Source organism: Gopherus flavomarginatus, chromosome 2 (genome assembly GCF_025201925.1).
Source record: "Gopherus flavomarginatus isolate rGopFla2 chromosome 2, rGopFla2.mat.asm, whole genome shotgun sequence".
Taxonomy (NCBI): domain Eukaryota; kingdom Metazoa; phylum Chordata; order Testudines; family Testudinidae; genus Gopherus; species Gopherus flavomarginatus.
Genome location: NC_066618.1, coordinates 181,078,799 through 181,101,602, shown reverse-complemented (window position 1 = coordinate 181,101,602; position 22,804 = coordinate 181,078,799). Strand labels below are relative to the sequence as shown.

Genomic DNA, 22,804 nt, shown 5'->3' with positions numbered 1-22,804 from the left:
TCTCTGAAAAAGTTAACAAGATGTAAGTTGAATTAAATGTGAAAAAGTTTATTGAAAATAATATCACACTGATAGTCTCAAATTGCTTTAAAATACCACAGTTGGAGACCTTTTCCTTTTGTTGTTTATTAAATGTCACCCACTTTATATACATATATATGCCAGGGGTGGGCAAACTACATCCAGCCCCTCAGACATTTTAATCTGGGCCTCAAACTCCAGCCAGGGAGAGGGGTCAGGGGCTTGCCCCATTCTGCACGGCTCCCAGAAGCAGCGGCATGTCCCCGCTCTGCTCCTATTTGTAGGGGCAGCCAAGGGGCTCCGAATGCTGCCCCCACTCCAACCGCTGGCTCTTCAGCTCCCATTGGCTGGGAACCATGGCCAAAGGGAGCTGCAGGAGTGGTGCCTGGGAACAGGGCAGCACGCAGAGCTGCCTGGCCACGCCTCTGCATAAGAGCCGGAAGCGGGGGACAAGCCGCTTCTTGAGGTAAGTGCTGCCCAGAGCCTGCACCCCTGACCTCCTCATCCGTGGCCCCAGCCCAGACCGGCATCTTCAGCCAGAGCCCTCACCCTCTCCCAGATCCCAACCCCGTGCCCCAGCCTGGAGCCCCCTCCTGCACACTGAACTCATTTCTCGCCCCACCCCAGAGCCCGCACCCCCAGCCACAGCCCTCACCCCTTCCCACACCCCAACCCCCAGTTTCATGAGCATTCATGGCCCACCATACAATTTCCATACCCAGAAGTGGCCCTCAGGCCCAAAAGTTTGCCCACCTCTGAGATATGCTTTCTGTTTTGTTAGACCATGCATCTACTTGTTTTTCACTATGAATGTTTCTGGAAAAATACTTCAAATTGTGTGAAGAGATGCTGTTATCAGGACATTTTGACATTCTATACTTAATTCTCTCACACTGTGAAATTCCCTATTCAGTACTCCTCATGAAATTTACTCAGTTTACAGGTTAATTGACTGTTTCTCTTAATTCCAGCCCTGCAAATGTAGCCTGCAATCTGAAAATGTAGTTATTCTTTCTGCATAAGATGTTATCATATGGTAGAGTCAGTATTAGTGGCTATTTTCTGTACATTTGACCATTGTTGTCTGTGAGGATCACAGAGCGGAATGGGGGTGATGTGCAGACTGTACCTCTCCCAGGAAACTGGCAGCTCACCAAAGAGTAGCATCGCAGAATTAAAGGTGTTCTTCATTCCTTTAGCAATTTAGGCAATGGATATGACATTGTAAAAAGGGGAAATTAGGACTTCTTATAAAGGGATGTATGTAAAAACCCTGTGAACCTCACGTAGACAAGTAACCATATATCTTATATCCATTTTCATTCACTTTTTGTCTGGATGGTGAATGAACAGATTTATGTTTGAAAAAATATCAAAGTATGAATTCTGAAAATAGCTGGTATACAAACCTCCTAGGCTGTCTTTCTAGTAAGCTAACATAGAAAGGGACAGTCAGAAGAAAAATGGAAGCAAACAAATTCATTAAACAAAGAGGAGTCATGGGATAGGGGAGCTCAGTGCCATAGAATCACAATTGTTGGGGTGTTTACTCTCCATGGCTCTGCTAAATCCCAGATGGTGACATTAATTATCATAGCACCATTGAGAGCTGCTCGCCTAATGTACAGACCATGGACCATGCAACTCAGGAGACCTAGATTCTATTCCTGGCTTTGCCACTGGCCTGCTGGTTGAGTCACTTTGCCTCTCTGTACCTCAGTTTCCCTATTTGCAAAATAAGGATAATGATACTGACCTTCATTGTAAAGCTCTTTGAGATGTACTAATGACAAATGCTTTATAAGAAGTAAGTATTCTTATGTTTGTTTATTGTTGGAACACAACACATAGAGAGCCTATCAGCTGATTTATCTACACTTCCTCTTACAGAGGCAGGAAAAACAGACATATTTCTGACTACTTCTCAGAATAACTTCCTGAACTAGGACTCCTTCCCAAATAAGAGAAAGTTCAACCAGTTGAGGGATGTTGGTGAATGGCACACCTATGGCACTGTAGCACAAATCCAGTCAGCACAGTATTTAGTTTCCTGACCTTCAGAAAGATGTATCAGAGTGCAAGGCTCAGAAGCTTTACGCTTGTTTCCTCGAATGACCCAATCAAAAATTTGATGAGCATCCTTCTATCCCATTTCATATATGATGAAAATTGTCCCATTTTTCCTTTAAAAAAAACTACTCTTACATATGATTTTACATTAAGGTATTTCATCACAAGAATCCAGACTACTGCAACAGAGGCTATTTACTAAACAGCTCAATACAAAAAACCCTATACATTATGTACTTTTCTTTAAAACTCTGGCAGGCCCTGATAAAAGTCCATTTGTAATGCATAGGCACAAGAAGGCAGAGTTAAGGTTGCTGTGGGGAACTGTACTCTGAATTTCCTCATTTTGGTACGATTTTCGGTGGCAGTGTTTAAATTTCAAGCTGCAGCCACCCAGCTTTTGTACAGAAAACCCGTTCTGCACTCTATTGGTGGGTCTGTGCCGGTGTCCTGAGCAGGTGAGTGATGGACCCCCGCCGCCTGCAGGGAGTGAACTAGTCTGGGGTGAGAAAGCCTTGCCGAGAGGAGCGGCTGTCTCACCGCCCGGCCAGCTTGGGACGGGGCTGGCCCCGCGGCGGGACGCTGCTGTGACGTAGGGAGAACCAGGCTGGGGCCTGCAGCCGCTGCTCAGAGACCCCCCGTGGTGGGATGCAGCGAGGGCGGGGCCTACGCAATGTGCGTGTGGCGGACAGGGCCCAGCTTAGCCGCTGGGGTGCTGCCACCGTCACAGTAGCGGGGGCGTGTACTCTCCGCGGCTCTGCCGAATCCAGCAGGGCGGCCACGGTTGCCATGGCGGCAGCGCGAGTCATTCACCCAAACGAAGGACGACCCGGGTTTAAGTTCTGAGCCCAGAGTTCGGCGCAGCCAAGTGACGTCATACCGAGGCGTTGGGAAGGAGGCAGAAGCTATCGGGCTGCGGAGAGCTACGTAACACCGCCGTGACGTCTCAGGGCGGGCTTCGTGCCCCTGCCAAGCCGTGTATCCGCGGCGCGCGCATGTGGTAGCTCGGTGGTCGCCGCCCCGCTGCGGCCGGAGCTGGAAGTGCGGCACCATGAGCAGCGGCCCCGGCACCCCGGGGAAAGCTGCGGGATCCCCGCTCCCCGCCGGCAGGAAACGGGACTCGGTGGGGCTGCCGGCCCACCCCATTATCAAGGGTAAGGAGGGGGCCTGGCCCCGCCCCTGGTGTCTCCGCCTGTCTGTGTCTCCCGCCCGGGACCGCTGAGCGCCGCGCAACGGCCGCTGGGCGAGCGCGAGGGGCGGTGTCCGAGCCCCCCCCTCGTAGCGCCTCGGACACTGGCGGCGCGAGAGGCTCTCCCTCCCCTGTAGCACAGTTCGCCCCGGGAGCTTGTGGCTCGAGGCTGAGAGCTCAGCAAGATCGAGGGAAGGGTCAGAGATGTGCGGCTAAAGCGCACCCGTGATGGCATTACAGAGGGGAGGAGGTGCACGTATTTAACAGCCGTGTCTACACTCGAGTTTCAAGCCAGAAAGCCGGTGCTAATCGCCTGGTGTTAGGCAGAAACTTCCCTTATGGACAAGTCATTACCTAACTTTTCAGTACAGCGTTTCCTGTACCTTCCTCTGAATTAGCTCATACTTGATTGGTGGCCATCTAGTCCTGTGGCCTACCTCTGATAGCAGTGTAATCTGGGACGGCAGTTTTGATTATTTAATTTTTTGTATAACACTTGTTTTCTATCTCTTCCTTCTGGTGTCACTCTCCACTTCTGAGGTTGTCCTATCAAGGATAGCATTGTTAATCACTGGCTGGCATTGCTGCCTTTTCATTTTCTTTGTATCTTCTGCAGCTCAAATGCTAACAATTCATAGACCTGCTTCATGCTTGGTAGCAAAACCGCTGTGATGGATGGCCTGATCTGTGTCTGATCTCACCTTCATGCCTTTTCTTGCATTGCTTTCACCACCTGAAATGACATGATGTTTCTGTGAGGCCCACATTTTCAGATTTAGGTGTCTAACTTTAGCTTTAAACCTCTTAATAGTAATTCTGATTTTCAGAAGTGCTGGACACTCACATTTGCTTTGAGTAAGTCAATTAGAATCTTGGGAGCTCTACACATTGGAAAATTGAGCCACTTATTTAGACCCCTAACTTTAAGCACCCATATCTTCAAAATTTTGATTTAGGGATCCTTGCTCCTCTCCTTTCAATTTCTCTTTGGAAGCCACTTCTTTTGCCTTCCTCTACCATGCTGTCCACTATTCTGTTTTTTGTCCTGCTTCAATTTATATATTAAAGTATCTGAACTTACATGAGTCATTCAGTGATACTCTTTAGCATTTTACCATACACTCTGTATTTGTTGCGAACTTTGTCCATCTTTTCCATTTTCTCAAACATAAAATAATCTACTTATCTGTGGCAGATAGGAAGTTTTTGTAGGTGAGTTCCATTAACTGCTGAATCTAGGGTTTCATTTAAGAAAAATATATTTATAGGCATTATAGTTGCGAAGAAAACCTTCCAGACTAGCTCTAAACTGATGTAGTACAGTCTTCTAGAGTTGTGGATGTGCTTTCACTGATGCTTACAGCTTTCCCAAACTGTTGCGGAGTGGAAACTGACAAGAATCAAGTTAGTTTCACTCTACTCTGCTTCTTGTCAGTTATATGGAGCAGCAAAGACAAATACTGCAGCTGTTCTTTGGGGATGAGGCCTCCAGTAGCGGATGATAGGTGGGGGAATGGAACCCCCTCATGCACCCTCGTAGCAGCCAGGAAGGTCTGGGATGGCAGAATATAATTTTTTTGTGGCATTTGTTTTAAGATGGTGGGTTTGTTGAATTAGCCAGAAAAAACATCTGATACTATCATAGCATTAGTTGAAATTTTGTATTAGCTTGCTTGTCCGTTGGATAATGGTGTTTTTTTTACTTTTCCTCCTTTTGAAATATTCAGTGCTTCACTGTGTTGTTTTTTACCTAGTATGGATTGTGTCTTTAGAAAATTAAAACTTTGGATTTCATTACTCTTCTAGACATTGGAGAAATTCATTCCCGACTGCTGGATCACAGGCCAGTTATTCAAGGAGAAATACGTTACTTTATTAAAGAATTTGAAGTAAGTATTTTGTTTTAAAAGAGAAGAACTAGTATAATTATGAAACTTCATTTAGCGTGCTTTTATATTACCAGTGGCCTGTTATATGTATACACTGAGATTTGAAACAGTTTTTTAGCACCTTCTTTGAAAATCGTGTTTGACATGCATTTCCTGCCCAGAATAGATGTATACTACTACTTTGAGTGATGTCTCTATGGGTGCTCCACTTGTAGGTGCGGCAGCAGCCCCTGCACCTGGGATCAGCAATCTTCATCAGCAGTGCCTGTCAAACTGCACATGCATATCTCCCTGCTCTCACACTGTGAGCAGGACATATAGAGAGAGCTGTGCAGTCCAGCTGCCCCCAGTTCCTTCTCTACCGCCTTCGGTCTTGGATGGAATCTGCAGCCGAGCCCACTTTTCCTGTTCCCTCAATAGATAGTGCCTAATCTGTTAGTTGTAGTTAGTATTTTCTTCTCATTCTCCTTTCTTCTATCTTAAAAAAAACAAAAAAATTTTCTTTTTACTTTATCTTTACAATTATTTCATAGCTTAGTTTTTTCTTTTCCTTGCTTCATGCCCTTCCAGACCGAGAAGGTGTTTTCCTCTCACCATTATGCCTGGACCCCCTGGGTTTAAGAGGTGTGTCTCTTGTGGGCCATCTTGCTGGTAATGGATGGCTACTTGCAGAGTATTCACTGTCTGGGAGAAGGACACATCCCACAAAATTGTTCCCACTGCCACGGCCTGACAGCCAGAGCCAGAAAGGACCGGGACATTGAGTTAAAATTTCTCCTCATGGGGAAATTGTTATGACCTGCATCGGATCTGGGCCCGGACTCTCCTCCTGTGAGGCCCTCATACTCTGCCAGGTTGTCTGCCAATCCTCATTCCCCGCATCCCTTGAAGAGAAAGTAATCTCTTTCTTGCTAGGACTAAAAGAAATGGAATCCCTCCTCAAACTTTGAGGCACAGCCTGTCAGAACACAATCTCCTGTGAGGTCAGTTGCCTCAACATCATTCGACAGGAGACATAGCTCCAAGGCCTGTCCAAGTTCCTCTGATAGTGATACGAAGAAATTGTCCAAAGACCATTACTGGGCAGACCTACGGTCCTCAGCCCTGTTTCTCAGCTCTGACCGACTTCAGGAGCTACAGCACTGACAAAACCGCTGGCACTGGCATTCTTTTCGACATCAGCCAATTGCTTAGCACCGGCCACATTAACGCTGACCAATCTCTTGTTCCATCTATGGTATTTGTTGCTATATAAAGAACAAAATAACTTAATTTTCCAGGCACCTCCAAATGTACAAGTATACTATAGGGTATTATAGGTGAAGTACAAATATTTTATTTATTTATTTGGAAATGTACGCTGGCACTTATCACCAATGCATCTTGGTCACTCTATATCAATACAAGCAATCAATTAAAAATGATCAAAATATAACAACTGCTCGTTTACAAACACACACATTCACTGTTATTACAAAGATCTCTCAAAAGCTTTGGCTGGAGTATAGTGCAGTAATCTAGTCTAATGTTACAAAGTCACTGATGTGGATGAATCATCAGAGGAATGGTTGCAGCCTCCTGGTTGGCTGTAGATGGCAAGGCTCTGTATTGCAGCAAATATCTGAGATTTCAGGAGAGCAGTGGATCCATACTGACTCTGAATGCTGTAAATGAACTTTTTTTAAGATCCAGAAAGTATGTAGTAAATATATATAGTACTATCACATTCATCTGAATCTCCTGGGAGACATATGAAACTTTTGGATATCTGGGCATTCAGATAAATAGAAGTACTATTTTGAGCCTGGTTCTAGCTGTAGGCTGGGAGGCAGTAAACAGCTGGGAATGGCAGCCTGAAAAGTCACTTGGGCTTTGCTTTACCCTCAGTGATGATTGCAACATCAGTGACATCCCCACCGCACTTTTTACTAGGAAGGGCCATGACCCAGGCTTTGAGGCTCTGTGATGGAAGAGGAACACTGACTCGAGATGCAGCTGTAGATACAGCTGGTTACAGGAGCTGTGCTTTGAACTGGACACAATTTTGTGTCATGGAACCCTGTGTGAGTGGATACATTGTTATATTGGTGTAGCATGAATTACACATCATGTTTTCTATAAACGGAAGGATATGTATATCTGTCCTTAAGAATGTATTGCTTGTGATTGATAGGAATACATGGGGGACGTGTGGATTCGGATAACTAGGATTTTTCGATAAAGGGAATTCCGATAACTGGGAGTGTAGTGTAGCTGTTTAAAAAATGTGATTAGATCAGGAGTCGGCAACCTTTCAGCAGTGGTGTGCCAAGTCTTCATTTATACACTCTAATTTAAGGCTTCACATGCCGGTAATGCATTTTTACGTTTTTTTAGATGGTCTCGCTATAATCTATACTATATAACCAAACTACTGTTATATGTAAAATAAACAAGGTTTTCAAAATGTTTCAGAAGCTTTATTTAAAATTAAATTAAAATGCAGATTTTATTAGTTTAGTGTGATCCTTGCCCTTGCTTTTCCTTGCTGAGTTTTCCAATGTCTGGCACATACTTGGATACTTTAAGCTGCACACAGGCTTCTGAGTGATCACTTGTTAACCGGCTCAGAGATTTCATGTGTGAAAATACCTGTTCACACAGGTATGTGGATCCAAATGCTGAAAGCGTTGCAAAAGCAGTTTTCTTCAAACAGTTAAATTTCACTGGCAGAGATGTCCAGCAGATCGGAATAGAGGCCTCATGATCTCTTGGTGGCTTCAAGTGCGCTCCACAGATCCACAAACTTTGATGTCCACAATTCTGAGCTTTTTAACTGAATGAGTTGCATTTTGAAATCTTCAACAACCATCCACTGAAATACAGATAAATCCAAGTCGCTTTTGTTGAACTTTTCAGGTTTAATTAGAAAAGAAAGCATTGGGCCAAAGCACTGGAAATCTTGAAATCTGTCAGAAAATTCTGATTCCAGTTCTTGCATGTACTTTCCAATCTCATCGACATTGACAGTGCAACGTGTCGATAGCTCTTTTATGAGTTGGAAACAGCGGAAAGTAGAAGTTTGAATATCCCTGGAAAAAACTGCTAGTTTCACAGCAGATGCTTTCCAGGCTTCATAAAGATCCAGAACTGTTTGCCCTGCACCTTGGAGACAGAAGTTGAGTTCATTTAAGTGAGCAGTGATATCAGTTAGAAACATGAGCTCACACAGCCATTTGTCATCATCCAGTTCAGGGTAGTTTTGTTCTTTTTCCGACAAAAAGGCCTTGATTGCATCAAAACAGTTTACAAAGCGCACCAAAACCTTGCCACGACTTAGCCACCGAATGTTGCTGTGAAGTGGGATGTCGTTATAAGCACTGTCCATCTCTTCTAGCAGTGCTTGAAATTGTCTGAGTCAAAGCAGATCGAGCAACAAGGAAATTCACAATTCGAACCACTGTATTCATCACATTATTAAGCTCTGAATTAGAAATTTTAGCACACAGGTTTTCTTGATGGATGATACAGTGAAATTTGACTGTCGGATGGCCAATTTGATCTTCAAGCAACTTTATAAATCCCTTCTGTTTTCCGACCATGGCAGGAGCACCATCTGTTGTCACACACAATATTTTTCTGAAATCAACTCCTTGTTCTTCAAAATGGTTTACAAAACTTTCTGCTATATCTTCCCCCTTTGTTGTGCCGTGCAGGGGTTTTAGGCAACAAAGTTCCTCTTGGATTTCATCGGAAGCACAGTATCTTGCAACAACAGCCAAACATGGAACGTCGTTTATATCCACACTCTCATCAACTGCAACACTAAACACTGCTGTGTATTTCAATGCAGTCGTCTGCTTTTCATTAATGTTTTCTGCCATTTCACTTATGCGTCTCTCAACTGTTTTGGCAGAGATGGGGAGTTCTTTTATTCTAGATATGATTGTATCTTTATTTGGCAAATCATTGAACAAAATCTCCGAACTGCTGAGAAAAACTTTTTATATATTCCCCACCTGTAAACGGCTTTCTTTTTTTTGCAATGCACTGTGCAATCTTGTAACTTCCTTCTGTAGCTTGATTTTTACTTACACTAAGCTTTTAAAAACACTACCTTGCTTCTCATAGGCTGCTACTGCCTTTTTGATTGATTCAGTCTTGTCTGCTTCGTCAAGAAAAGTTTTCTCGTGCTTTGTTTCAGAATGTCATCAAACGCGACATGCGACAAACAACACTTTCATAACAGAAAGCACAAATAGCACGGTCCTTCTTTTCAATAAACCCAAAAGTATCTGTCCAAGCAGGCTGAAATGATCGGACATCTAGCTTCACTTTCTTAGGAGCTGCCATTTTGTCAAATGTTCCCTTCAGCTCTCAATGGGGAAAAAAATGGCAATAGAAGGCAGGCACAAGGTCAAACACAGTGTGGTCTGAGATAAGCAATTTTAAGATGGGGGTGCTGAGCTGCACCCTCTCTTCTCTTGTGTGCAACCCTCACTGTCCCAGGCTGGGAACAGTGGGCCACAGCAGTGAGGCTGCAGAGCAGTGATTCGAGGCCAGGAGAAGAGCCCAGGGTGGCCTGCAGGGACTCCAGGCCAGAAAGCAGGCTGAGCAAGGCTGGAGATCTAGACCGGGCTGGCAGGAGGTCAGCAACAGGAACCCCAGATTGGCAGCTGACGTGAGTGAGCTGGCCCCGGTAGGGCTGAGCAGGGCGGCAGGCCTCGATCCTGTCTGGAAGGGCGCCTGCACAAGGTAAATGGGGCTGCCGCAGGGGGGACCCTAGCTGGCAAAGGGCCAGCAGCTAGAATCCCAGAGTGGATGCAGGCTGAGCGGCTCAGCCTGCTGCCACTCTGGGGTTTCAGCCGCGGGCTCCTGCCAGCTGGGATCTAAGCCCCCTGCCAGCCTGGGGTTCCTTCTCCCCGGCTGGCAGTGAGTGCTGAGTGGGGCTGCGGCAGGAGGACCCTGGCTGGCAAAGGGCCAGCAGCGGGAATCCCAGAGCGGATGCAGGCTGAGCGGCTCAGTGCGCTGCCGCTCTGGGGTTTCAGCTGCTGGCTCCTGCCAGCTGGAGTCTCAGCCCCCTGCTAGCCTGGGGTTCCTTCCTCCCGGCTGGCAGTGGGTGCTGAGTGGGACTGGCAAGGGTCCCCGCTGGCAGGAGCTGGCGGCAGAAGGTGCCGGAGCGACGGTGTGCTGAGGCGCTCAGCCCGCCCCGCATGCCATTAAAAATTGGCTCGCGTGCCACAGGTTGCTGACCCCTGGATTAGATCTTCTTTCTCCTCCATCAGCCACCCTCTCCTCGCCCCCTCCCAAAAAAAAAAGTTTTTGAGGGAGTTGGGGAGTGAATCAGTGAGTTTTCCTTGTAGTTTGTGCTCATAACTCCCAAACAAACTGAAAGTAATCAAATTGTGTTTGGCACATAAAAGGCTGTTCTCTTAACGTGTGCATCTACTTTTGTGTGCTGGTTAGATCCACCTAGTTATTCGTTTGGTCTAATGGCTATTTGAAAATATCTTTGCACTAGAGTGTGCTATATCTAACCTTTGCATAACACCTCACGCTGTGGTCTTACTGGATCTCAAGCTAAACAGGGTCTGATTGGGTCATTAGTTCAATGGGGGAATGTGCTGCTAGATAAGATGCAGTATATGACAACCTTAATTCATAGCATAATTTTATGGGGATCATTATGAGAACTGAGGTGTTGAGCCTTAAAAATAACATGAGCATTTGTGGATATAAGTGCTGCAAGATCTTTCAATATTGATGAAGGAGTTAGCCCAGTATCCTGGCAGAATTTCAACTTGGTTAACGGCTTTCTGTACACATACTAAACTTACCCTGCAGTTTTCAAAAAGTACAGTATTCTTTACTTCCAATCCTACTCTGTTGTACAGGTGCTGGTCATTGTTTTTAAACAGCTACTAGTTTCATTGGTGGGTGATATTATCTTGGTTATACTATGACTTATTTTGCAAATGAATCTTTGTGGGAGGACCTCTGCACCTGGTGGGGCTATGTGCCTGTGTGGAGTCCCACTGGTGTCAGTGGAGCTCTTCATGAGTGCAGGGGTCTGTCTGTATGGAGCAGTTTGCAGGTTCAGTGCATGAATATATTTATGAATCTTTCATCATGAAGGATTCCTGACATGCTTTACAGAGGTATTGTGTGTGGAAACTGGTACAGAGCCTGCCTGCATTATCAGCAAAGAATCCTGTGGCACCTTATAGACTGACAGACATTTTGGAGCATGAGCTTTCGTGGGTGAATACCCACTTCGTCAGATGCAACCCACATATTCACCCACGAAAGCTCATGCTCCAAAACGTCTGTTAGTCTATAAGGTGCCACAGGATTCTTTGCTGCTTTTACAGATCCAGACTAACACGGCTACCCCTCTGATACTTGATACCTGCATTATGATATTCTAACCAATGCTTTTAGTCATAATTTGACTGGCCATCAAATTTATCTCCATTTTTAAAAAGAAAATATGTTTTGAAGTAATTTAGTTGTTAGTGTTCTATGATGGAAATGTACTTGTTACTTTCTGTGGATTGTTCGATTTTAAAAACAAATCCAGGCTTAATATATTATATAGTTATTTATTTGTTTGTTTGTTTTATGGATGTCAACAATATGATTAACTTCTTGCAGAATACACTGTTGTTGATCTTTTATATTTTACAAAAGGTCAGAGAACAGTTAAAGAATGATGACTTGTATCCAACTAAGAACAAGGTTGATATATTGTTGAAGGAGAAAATTTTTGCCAACTCAGTTTTGAATGAGTGAAAAATAATTGCCACAAGATGGCAGCAAAAGTAAATAATATTCTGTATTTTTAAAAGATTAATTCTAAGAATAATTGTTTTCACACATCTAGATTTTGAAGGAAAAGAGTATGGCATTGAAAGGGTAAGATCAACATCGGATTAGGCTGATATAATATGAAGACTTTCTTTGATATTTTTGCTCAATTTTTCCTTTTACAAACATTGTTTAATAAAATAATGAAGTTGTCAAACTGTCTAGAGTAGCTCAAGCATAAGCGCCACCTTCAGGGGAGACTGTCAAGGATCAGAGCACAAACCCTAAACTGGTTGTATATGTTCTGTAATTAGATTTCTCCAACCAGTTAACAAGTGTGAACTTCTTATGCACTATAACAGCCTTAAGATAGAGTCACAGACAGTCCCCTTTGGCAGTCCAGTCTATCTTGCTATCCACACAAGCCTGCCTTTGTGATAGATAGTCCCTTACACCAAAAATCCCAACTGATCCCCAGTCCCAAAGGACCAGTCACTTTCCCCAGGTCAACTGAACTTCAGATCTCAAATCAAAGACAAGGTGTGTAGACAACCTTATAATATTAACTAAAGATGTATTGAAAAAGAAATATGAGTTCTGGGGGAATTCTACGCCAAAAAAATTAAAAATTCTGTGCATGATATTTTTAAATTCTGCAAATTTTGTGTGTCAAAATAACACTACATAATCATGCCAGTTTCAATTATTTTGGTAATTTATTTCAAAATACCTGTCAGCAAGTATGTCTGTAACAATACAGACACACACAAATTCCGTCAGGAGTAAAGAATTAAAACAACCCCCTATGACAATCCAGTTCCTGTTTCTCTATCCCCTCCGAACCCAGCTGGGGGACCAGACACCCATACCTCCTTCTTCCCAGAGCCAAGCCATGGGGGCACCCAAACCCAGATACCCGCACGCACACCTAGAGCCCAGCTACAGGGATTCCCCTTGCCCAGATACCTGCAGCCCTTCCGTCCCCCTCCCCCCACGAGCCCAGGGATCCAGAGGGAGAAACAGCCTGATTACTCAGTCCCACGTTGTGTGGCACTTCCTGCACACTGCCATCTCCTTCCCTCAGGGCATGTGGGATCTGTAGCTGCCAGGAACCCTCTAACTCTCTCTCCCCTGGCAGTGTCTTCTATGTGCGAGCTGGGCTCTGTTGGGTCCAGTGGCTCTTAGTGGTGACCAGCAGCACTGCAGCCCATTTCTGTGGGGGAAAAGAAATTCTGTGTGCACAACATTTTCTGCAAAATTCTGCATTGCGCAGTGGTGCATAATTCCAACAGGAGTATTATTTAAACAGTTAAAGCAGGTAAACATACTCACAAATGAGATACAGTTTTCAGTTCTAAAGGGCAGCAGTAGCTGCTATAATATGCAAGCTCTGTATGTTCTTTAGGGTTAACCCATGCCAAGCAGCTTGGGGATCCCGTTCTTATATTTATAAGTATTGCCCTCTCCAAATTCCTAGCAGCACAGGGATTAAAAATCGCTTGCAAGAAAAATTATCCCCTTCCAATAGACCTCAAACTGATGGGACTAGAGTTTATGCACACACTTGCTAGTGTGTGTGGAGGGGCAATCAGTCTTTTTTGTCCACTGATATTCCACAATAGCTTGTCTGATGTCTATTGGCCTTCTTTTGTTGGGGAGGAGATGATACCTCTTGTGATAAACTACCCTGACTGTGGGGTTTTACAGTTTTCGCAAACTTGTATAGTTAAAAAGCAAACATGGAAATATTACCTTATAACATAAGATACAGATATTATAAGTAAGATTAATATATGCAGCATTCTGCAAGCATTTCATGAAGTCTAAACACATTCTTATAACTCTAATATCTATTTTAGCAATACTAAAACAAAGCCGAGGCAGACTGGTTTCCAGCTATGCATTTGTCCATGTTCAGTGAAGCCGAGGGGTCTTGGCATGAGCTGGCACCTGGTCTGCCAGCATCACAGAGGTGGTATGCCCTTTAACTTTTATACTCCGATGGAAAAACAAGGTGCCATTTTAAGTGTATTTAATTTGTCTCCATGCTAGTTTGATGAGGCAAATCTATAAATTTATATCCATTTTTCCTGCCAGGAGAAGCCCACTTTGCTCCATACACACATTTTAAAATTGCTTTTCACCAAAGTTAACTATTGTCTCTAATACATAAATGTCCTGTGTAGCTCTTCGAAGGATTTATCACTTCAGTTTAAGTTAAGGACTACAAGGATAGGGTAGACTTTCCAGCCTTAGGGCTTGGTCAGAAGCAGACTTAATATAGGTGTTGGATTACATCTAAGGTTTCATTGTGCTAATTTCAAGTATCCTTAAATTCTTGCTGGAAAGCTGTTTTTTCCATCACTCTTATCTTTCTAGTAAGAACCACCCTTTCTTTTATCAAAGCAAAGGATAGTTTACACTTTCACTTTTACTTAAAGCGGTAAGGCTTAGACGTAGGCTGTGTCTACACTAGCTCTTTTGTTGGCAGCATAAGTTATGTCGCTCGGGTGTGGGGGAAAGAGAAACACCCCTGAGTGACATAAGTTTCACCAGTATAAGCACCGATGTGGACAGAGCTGTATCAATAGGAGACGCTTTTCCACTGACATAGCTACTGCTGCTCGTTGAGGTCGTTTAATTATGTCAACAGGAGAGCTCTCTCCCATCAGCATAGAGCGGCTACATGAGTGAGCTTACAGTAGCGCAGCTGCATTGCTACAGCTGCGCCGCTGTAAGTTCACTAGTATAAACATGGCTTTAGTTTAGAGTTTCTCCTCAAAAGCTGACACTTACCTCTAGTTTTGCAGAGTGGTCTAGTGCTTCAGGTGTGAGGGATGTTTTCTTTAAGTGATAAACTGGCATATGCTAAATAGTGACCTTTGGTGAGAACACTAACATCCCTCACTGATAAGAGCTTCATATTTGGAGGGATTGTAATCTAGTGAATATTGGACTAAGGATCAGGAAATCTGATTTCTATTTGTGACTCTTAGAGCAAGTCATGTAACCTGTCTGCATTTCTGTTTCCCAATCTTTAAAATGGGAATAATTATGCTTGACCACATTTATGAAGTACTACGTAAGAGTATTATTAGTTGCTGTTTTATACTTTATTTTATAGGCTGGTGATTGGCAAATTACAATACAGGGATGGTTACTTGCAGCTCTACCTGCCAAAATGTAAAGACCAAGCTACAACAAAGTCCAGGATAACTTTATGTATTTTTGATTTCTTGGGATAGTCCTGTGTTGCAGATCAAGCATAATTAAAAAGAGCAAAACGCCACCAGAATAACAAGGCGATAGTGGTGAGGTGTTACTGAAGCTTTATTTTAAAAAGCCTAAGCAGTAGAGCCTAGGCAGCTCAACTAGTAAAATCCCATTAGCACTGGGTTTGCTGATCAGCAATGAGTTCAGAAGGGATGCCACCTGTTTAGTCATTAGCATTACATTATCCTTTAGTTTTGATTTCACCACTATACTTCAGTGTCAAAATCTTATTTGCCTTGATTTTGGCCCTGGATCTTTGTCAGTTCATGTACGCTGCCAGTATTATCACATTGCTAAACTAAAAGTGAAAGCTATCAAAAGGTAGAACTATTATCATTTAATTGGTCTGTAATCTTTTATTAATCAAATCTGTAAGTGTGATGATTTCAGCTCTCTTGCCCTTATCTTGTTATACCCAACCTTTGTTATAAATCTCAGATATCTAAGTTACTATGTTTTCTCAATCCATCATATGTTGTTATAAATAACTTCAACATCTGTTTCAGGGAACAGCAGTGTTGCTACATTGCACAAGAAAGAAGGGCACTTTCACGTTTGTTAATAAAGCTTCTTTCATCTGTAGTATAACAGTGGTAAATAAGCAGATGTGATGAGTTAAGTGGCAGTGATCTCTCTCATTCACTGTGATGAACTGTGCTAAACTTAATAGTTTGTTAACTTGGGAACCACATTATACCTGCAAAATGGATTTTCATATTAACCCATGATTGCCACCTAACTATCCATTTGATTCCTGTTTGTTTTGTATGCATCACATTAAAGCTAGTGGGGTCTCCAGCTGTAGTTTACTCCAACTAAATAAAATGTTTGAGGCATATTATAGCTATTTAAGAACAGTGTGGTATGTTATTACAAACCTTAAAAAGTCCAGTTAGAGCTAAATAGTTACAAATAGCTTCATATGAGTATGAGTTAATGAAGTATGTAATACATGAAGAGCTTTCCTTTTTCACTTTTCCTAACAGGAAAAACGTGGCCTCCGAGAAGTGAGAGTTCTTGAAAACCTAAACACCATGATCTATGAGACAAATGACCAAACTCTCCCTAAATGTGAGCAGGTGATGCATGGCGATCTGAATGAAGTGTTGAAGAGATGTAAGCAAGAAGCCATTGTGGTTTTTTTTTTTATGTAATATTTTAAAAGGAATAATTTGGAATAATTTGAACTCAAAATGATCCTTGCTAAAATTGCTATTGTATAATAAGTCTTAAACATGCAAATGTTTAATTCTCAGCTCTGTGCAACTTTAAAAAAGACTTACAGAACTTTGGTCTTATCCAGTTACCAGTACCTGTTAATGTTACTTTATAGCCTTTCCACTGACTTTTAAGTGGGAGTTTTCAGATACTAAGGGTGCAGCCCAACCTGCTATGTAAATGGGAGGCAGTGTTGCCTGATAGATAGAACACAGGACTGGAATGTCAGTGCTCTGAGTTCAATACCAGGCTCTGACATCCTGTGGGATGATCACAGGAAGTCACGTCACTTTTTTGTGCCTCATCTTTTCAATCTTTAAAATGGAGATAATGATCTCCTTTGTAAAACAACACTGTGTGTATGTTTGTTTGTTTTTTTTAAAAGCTCTTAGAGCACTTTTCATCCATAAATCTCAAGGTATGGTTTTACAAAGGAGCTCATTATCTCCATTTTAAAGATTGGAAAATGGAGGTTCAGAGAGATGAAGTGACTTGCCCATGGTAACCCCGCAGGCCAATGTTAGACCCTGGAATTGAACTCAGGGCACTCCTCCAGTATTCTATCTACCAAGCTTCACTGTCCCCCATTTGTACAGTAAGTTTGGCTGCATTTTTAATGTCTGAAAACTCCCACTGAAGTCGATGGAAGAGCTTTAAAGTAACATAACAGGAATTGGATAGGGCCAAAATGGAGCAAAATTTCACTTTTTGTTTGCAACTTGTTTAAGTTGCATACAGATGTGCGCGTTCTCATTCTCTCTCTCTCTCTCTCTCTCTCTCTCATATAGATATGTAATTATGACAAAAGATCATTTTTGTATGTGGATACAGTGCCAGTTTCCTAGTCATAACCATCCAATTATATCTTTTTATGGCATAGACTTTGTGTAATGTGCTCTCTAAGGTCTATATTTTACTAGCTTTGTCAGTGCCTCTGTATTTTATGCTTTCATTTCAGCCAGCAGCACAGCCTTTCTTAGACACAAATTGAGATTAGGTAATTAGGTACAAAATTCAATCTAGCTGTAAAATGAGGTAGTTTAGATATGTTAATAATTATAACAAAGTGAAATATTGACTTGTAATATGTATAAACATGGTCTGTGGCATATATAGAGTAGTACACAGAAGGAGATACTACACACGTGTAGTAAAGATTGTAGAAAAATATTTATCCTTTGCATTCTTTGAGTAGTAGTATACAATCATGTAAGTAAAGCCTGTATCCAAATACATACACACTAGGGGGCATAGCAACCTTGGAATTGTCATTATCTGACTTCTGAGTGCTTGGCTGTGTAATCTATACAGTAGTACTACTGCTTTAATGATTATAAGAATAAATGAGTGATAAATATTTCAGAAAACTAAGTTTTGTGTTATTGAATGCAAGACACCTGTTGAGGGAGAGACAAGTCTGTTCCATTGTGCAGAGCATGTATGAAATATGATGTCAAACAAGTCTGAAAGTGACTAGAAACACAGTTACCACTGTTGCTAACACATTTTCATAGAGCTAGGATCACAATGTGAGGAGACTAGCTCCAATTTAAAAATGTTCTCCTTGTATAATTTTTTACTAAATCATTTATATTTGGGGGAAAAAAAGTAACAAATAACCAAAACTTAGTATTCACCCCATCTGGTTCTAGTTACTGGTTTACAAGACTTTTAGATCTTTTCTGCGGTGCTGAGTAGTGCACAGTAACTTGTCAGCAATATTATGGAATATGGGCACAGGAGGACTTGGCTGCCTTTCCTGTTTGGCTTCTGGAAAGCCCAAGGGTGCAACTTAGTGCTCTGTGTCCACATAGTTAGCATTGTAGAGTGCTTCCTACAAATACTGGCAAAACTTTTCAATCCAAAGGTAACTGACCCCAGAGGGCAAAACCCACAGTCTTTTTGCATACAGTGATAGTATCCCAGTAGCCTCATGCATTTTAAGCCTCTTTCAGTCAGGCTTCTCTTTGAGCTAGGGCAGCTGATTAATAGGCTGCAATTTGTTTGTTTCAGTGCAAGCAGCCAACCATAGGATCCTCACACTCCAGCAGAGGGAGCAGGAAGAAAGAAAGGTAAAGACAGATGGGTGGATTTATAGTGTAACCTAAATATAAGACTCTCAAACTCATCCACAGCAAATCTGCTTGCTACCTAAAAATTCGTCAGTAAAACATGATTTAGGAATGCATTTTTACTGTCATTTGCTAAAAATGCAACTTTCTGTGGAATGACATCTGCATATGTAAGAATGAGCTGAATTAAGCAGCCAGCAGTCTGTGTTATAGGAGCACAAGACTGATAGAGCCATCAGCTCCTCCCTCACTCTCCAAATGTATGGAAATGTCTTAAAATTTCCTTTTCAATATTTTCCCCCTCTTTGCTTAGAGTGGTATTTGTCACAGGAGAAATTAAAAAAACAAAAAAATCCCCACCTTATTTTCTGTGGAACAAAAAACACTCACGAATCTACCAGTATGGAAATGTAAAGCTTTCCTGGTTAGCTGAAAACAGTGAGCATGTTATTGCTTGTTGAAAAGGAAGCATTTCATGCTTGTGCGCTGGTTATTTAATGAAAGGCCATATTATAGGAATATGTGAATCATTGGAATCCCTCAATGGGCTGCACTTTGCTTGTTTGAATTACATCTACTCTAAACCTCAAATTTGGAAAATTGTACAAGAAATTAGTTTCCTATGGTTCATCTGCATTTTCCCATTTCACCTTTCATGATTGTATTTCAAAATGGTACTTTATAATTCTGTGGAGATGCAGAAAATGCCAGAACTGCCATTCTGGCCCAGTCGCATGAACTAAGACGTGCAGTGATGTGTATCAGCAGGTGTTCAGATTTTTCCTTCTTTTTCCTTGCAATATGTCATGCTTTTCATGATCATCAGTGATGGCTAATCTAGCTGCAGTAGAGTACTGGCACTGTGTGAATAGTATCATGTCATGGGCCCTGCCAACATTTAGGTTCATTGTACCTAACGCTGAAATGTAGCTAGGAAACTAGATAAACCTACTGCCTCTTGTAGTTCTGCTGTTCTGTCTGAAGTGAAATTGAAAAAGGTGGCTTGCCTTGTTTCAGAATATTCGTATTACTGTATCTCCCTAGTCATGTATCAAGTTTATAGCTGGAGCACTAATCACAGCTACAGTTAAGGTTGTGTGCATGTTTCTTTTAAGGTGTGGTAAAACTTTAACTTCTTGGGATGAAACTTCCCAAGTCTGCAGATTGTTTTGGCTTTTTCTATAGTGCTAATGTCAAAATGGCTGGCGTTAGCAACTTGAAAGTAGTTGGGGAAATACTTCTCATTGAGGAGGCAAGTGCACTTTGAGTGTTCCAATGAAAATTGGTCTTGTTTGTGGTATTAGAGTTTGAAAATACTCTCTCCACTTGCACAATTCCACTTAGCTGCTATTATGAAACTTCTAAATGAAAGAGTGCTGTACTGTGCATACATATCTGATTAATTTAGGTGTAGAGCAATCTTTTATGTGCCATCAAAGGTGTCCATTGTACCAGGTAGCGCTGTATGGGCTCTCGTCCTCATCTATAACTGGTGGTCTAGCCATATAGTTCCAGGTTGTGGAATGTGGTGTGTTTGGTTTTTTTCCCTATCCTCAAAGATAGGTAGGAAACCATAAAAATATTCATAAAAAGTTTTGAGAACATGCCTGTGAATTGCATAATTCTTTTTTTTCTTTCTAATTTTTTTGTGTGTATGAGGTGGAGCAGTGCCTGTAGATAAGGTTACCTAACATTTCCAAGTATAAATCCCCATTTTCAATTGCTTTTAATTTTAAACATTAGGTGAAATTTTCCATGTTTGGTCTCTGCCGTAGTTTGAATCTTTTTAATAGTTTCAACAAAAATAGTTCAACTGTTTTGAAGAGCAGGGTTAGGGGGAAAAATGAGTATCTTTGCCAAAGTGTGGGTTTTTTGGTTGATGTTTTTTTTATGTGGTGGCGTTTTTGGCATTGCCAAAAATGTAACACATTCAGAACATGTATCACATATCTCAACAGTACTCTAGAAGATCTCGATTTTGCTGCTGACGTAGCTTTCAGTGACAGTTCAGCCAATATGCAAGTGAAGACTGTCCAGCATCACATAAAACAGGGTTAATACTTACTTATGAAAAGTAAATCTGAGAAACCCAGCAATGCCCAACTCAAGTATTTGATTTATGAGGCAAAGGAATACAAGAAGTGAGTTGATTTTCATACCTTGATAGTAAAGTGCAAATCAGTGGCAATGCCCACAAGGAAATAACATCACAAATTGGCATGGTGGAAGCTGCGTTGACCAGTTTAAACAAGATTTGGTCATAAAGAACAGACTGAATCTTTAACTCAAATGTTGGTTCCATCTTAATGTAAGGATGTGACAGCTGGAAATCCACTAAATGGTACAGACAGATATCTAAATGCCATGCAAAACAAATGCCTTAGAAAAACACTAGGTATTAAATGGAATCAATGTATAACAAATACCATGATTTGGCAGAGAGTTCAGCACCTTTTTATCTTGTGAAGTTCCCAGAAAAGAAGATGGATATATTTGGGACACGTTAAGAGTGAAACCAGAGAGTCTACCATATCATGTGTGCTATTGGACAGCTGGAAGAATATGCAAAAGGGGTTGATCAAAGGAATGCCTCAGGACACCAGACATAGGGAAACTTATGGGACTGAATGATAGCGGACATGCAAAGAGTGAGTCAGGATAGACAGAAATGGCACAGCCTTGTTTGGCCACTAAGCAACGTTTGATGGTGCAGGAAGGGTTCAGAATTTTTAATAATTAACTGTTTTTGCAATGTAGAGCAAAACTTAAAATTTCATAAGGGGATAACAAGGTACCTTTTGCTATCCCTGTGAAAATCACTCCAGATTCTGCCAAATTAATGAACAGCCAGGAGAAGTTGCCATTTCTACAGCATAGTAGAACTTGTTTAATCTGAGTGAAAGTCTATGACCTGTATTATGCAAGAGGTCAGACTAGATGATGGTCCCTTCTGGCCTTAAAATCTATTAAAATATCACTTTCTTCTCTAATGGGTGGTCTACATTGAAGATAACTTCTCTGACAGCAGTAATAGGTTAACTCCTTTAGTTTAAGTGGTTAGAGGTCTGTGTTGTTGGTCTTGAAATCCTTTTTCTGAACCCTGATGATGAATGATATGTGATGGCTATTATGATTGCACACAACAGAAATTCTGAGGTTTTTAAAGTTATTTTAATAAAATAAAACTAAGAATGAGGCAAGGGTCCTACAAACAGCCTAATTGATTATGCAACCCTGCATCAGGAACACGCAATCTTAATTCTAGAATTTCTTGTCTTCTGAGTGCTTGGCTTTGCAAACTTTAATGTTTTTATAGTATTTGTTTTATATGGAAAAGAGATATAGATATAATCTCCCTTATCCCATTCATTGCAAACATTTTTAGAATATGATTTATATATTCCTCTTATTTTATTTATTTATTTAGCCGATTGGATCCTTATGCCATACCTGTCACTGTGGTACCCAATCATCTTGAAACCCATGATATTGTCTGTGTACAAGGAGCCATAGTGGAGTTGCATATTTAACCTTAACTCTGATTTATCTTGACTTTTGAGTTTCTAACAGTGTAACCTTACCACTCTCTTAATGTAGCTTTGCTTATGGAATATCTTTTTCATGTGCCAATGTAGTTGCATTGGTGTGGCTTAATTCACTTCAGCTTCAGAATTTAACAAAGGTCATAACATGGCTTTCTGTTTTTAAATGTCATCTTTTCTCTGCCACTGTCTCTTAGAAACTGCAAATGGTGCTAATCCAACTGTTTTGGATATTAAAAGACAGTTGAGGATTATTTTATTTAAAAAAATTGGACTTGAAAATTCTTACTCATTCTATCTCTGGGTAAACTAAATGCATCTATATTTTATTCTTCCTATGAGTGTCATTAATTTTTTTGCAGTGCGATGTCACAGAACTTATATAAAAGTGTCTCTTTAATACATTTTCTTTTTAAATGGCTTTTTTCAATTATTTTTTTTTTTTAATTTTTGCCCAATACCACATTGCCATGAAATGCTGTGGGCATATTTGAACAGCAGGAAATTATTGGCTTGTCTAATACTTAAGACATAGATTCTTAATTATAGCTAACCAGGAGTTAAAATATGACTTTGCCTAATGATTCCTGGCTACATATCCTAGTACAATACTATGAATTATTTCAGACTTCTTTTCTGATCAGGTGTAGTTGTGTGTGCATATATGAACTTGCATTTCAGTTCTTCCACATGTAGGGAGGCATTGGCATGTCATGTAGTATTGTATCCTTGTGTCTAAGATGT

At 41.5% G+C, this 22,804-nt stretch overlaps 1 protein-coding gene across 2 annotated transcripts in view; it reads left to right on the top strand.

Moving 5' to 3' along the window:
* Positions 1-3,014: 3,014 nt before the first annotated feature.
* Positions 3,015-22,804, top strand: part of BLOC1S5 (biogenesis of lysosomal organelles complex 1 subunit 5) — a 37,179-nt gene continuing 17,389 nt past the window's right edge. The window contains exons 1-4 of one of the 2 annotated variants that reach the window (XM_050940331.1): positions 3,015-3,245; positions 5,087-5,169; positions 16,215-16,299; positions 18,460-18,518. In XM_050940331.1, coding sequence (XP_050796288.1) covers positions 3,143-3,245; positions 5,087-5,169; positions 16,215-16,299; positions 18,460-18,518 — 330 coding nt within the window. In that variant the 5' untranslated portion in view covers positions 3,015-3,142. Of the gene's footprint in view, positions 3,246-5,086; positions 5,170-16,214; positions 16,345-18,459; positions 18,519-22,804 lie in introns of both variants that reach the window. The other variant, XM_050940330.1, reaches the window with a different exon arrangement.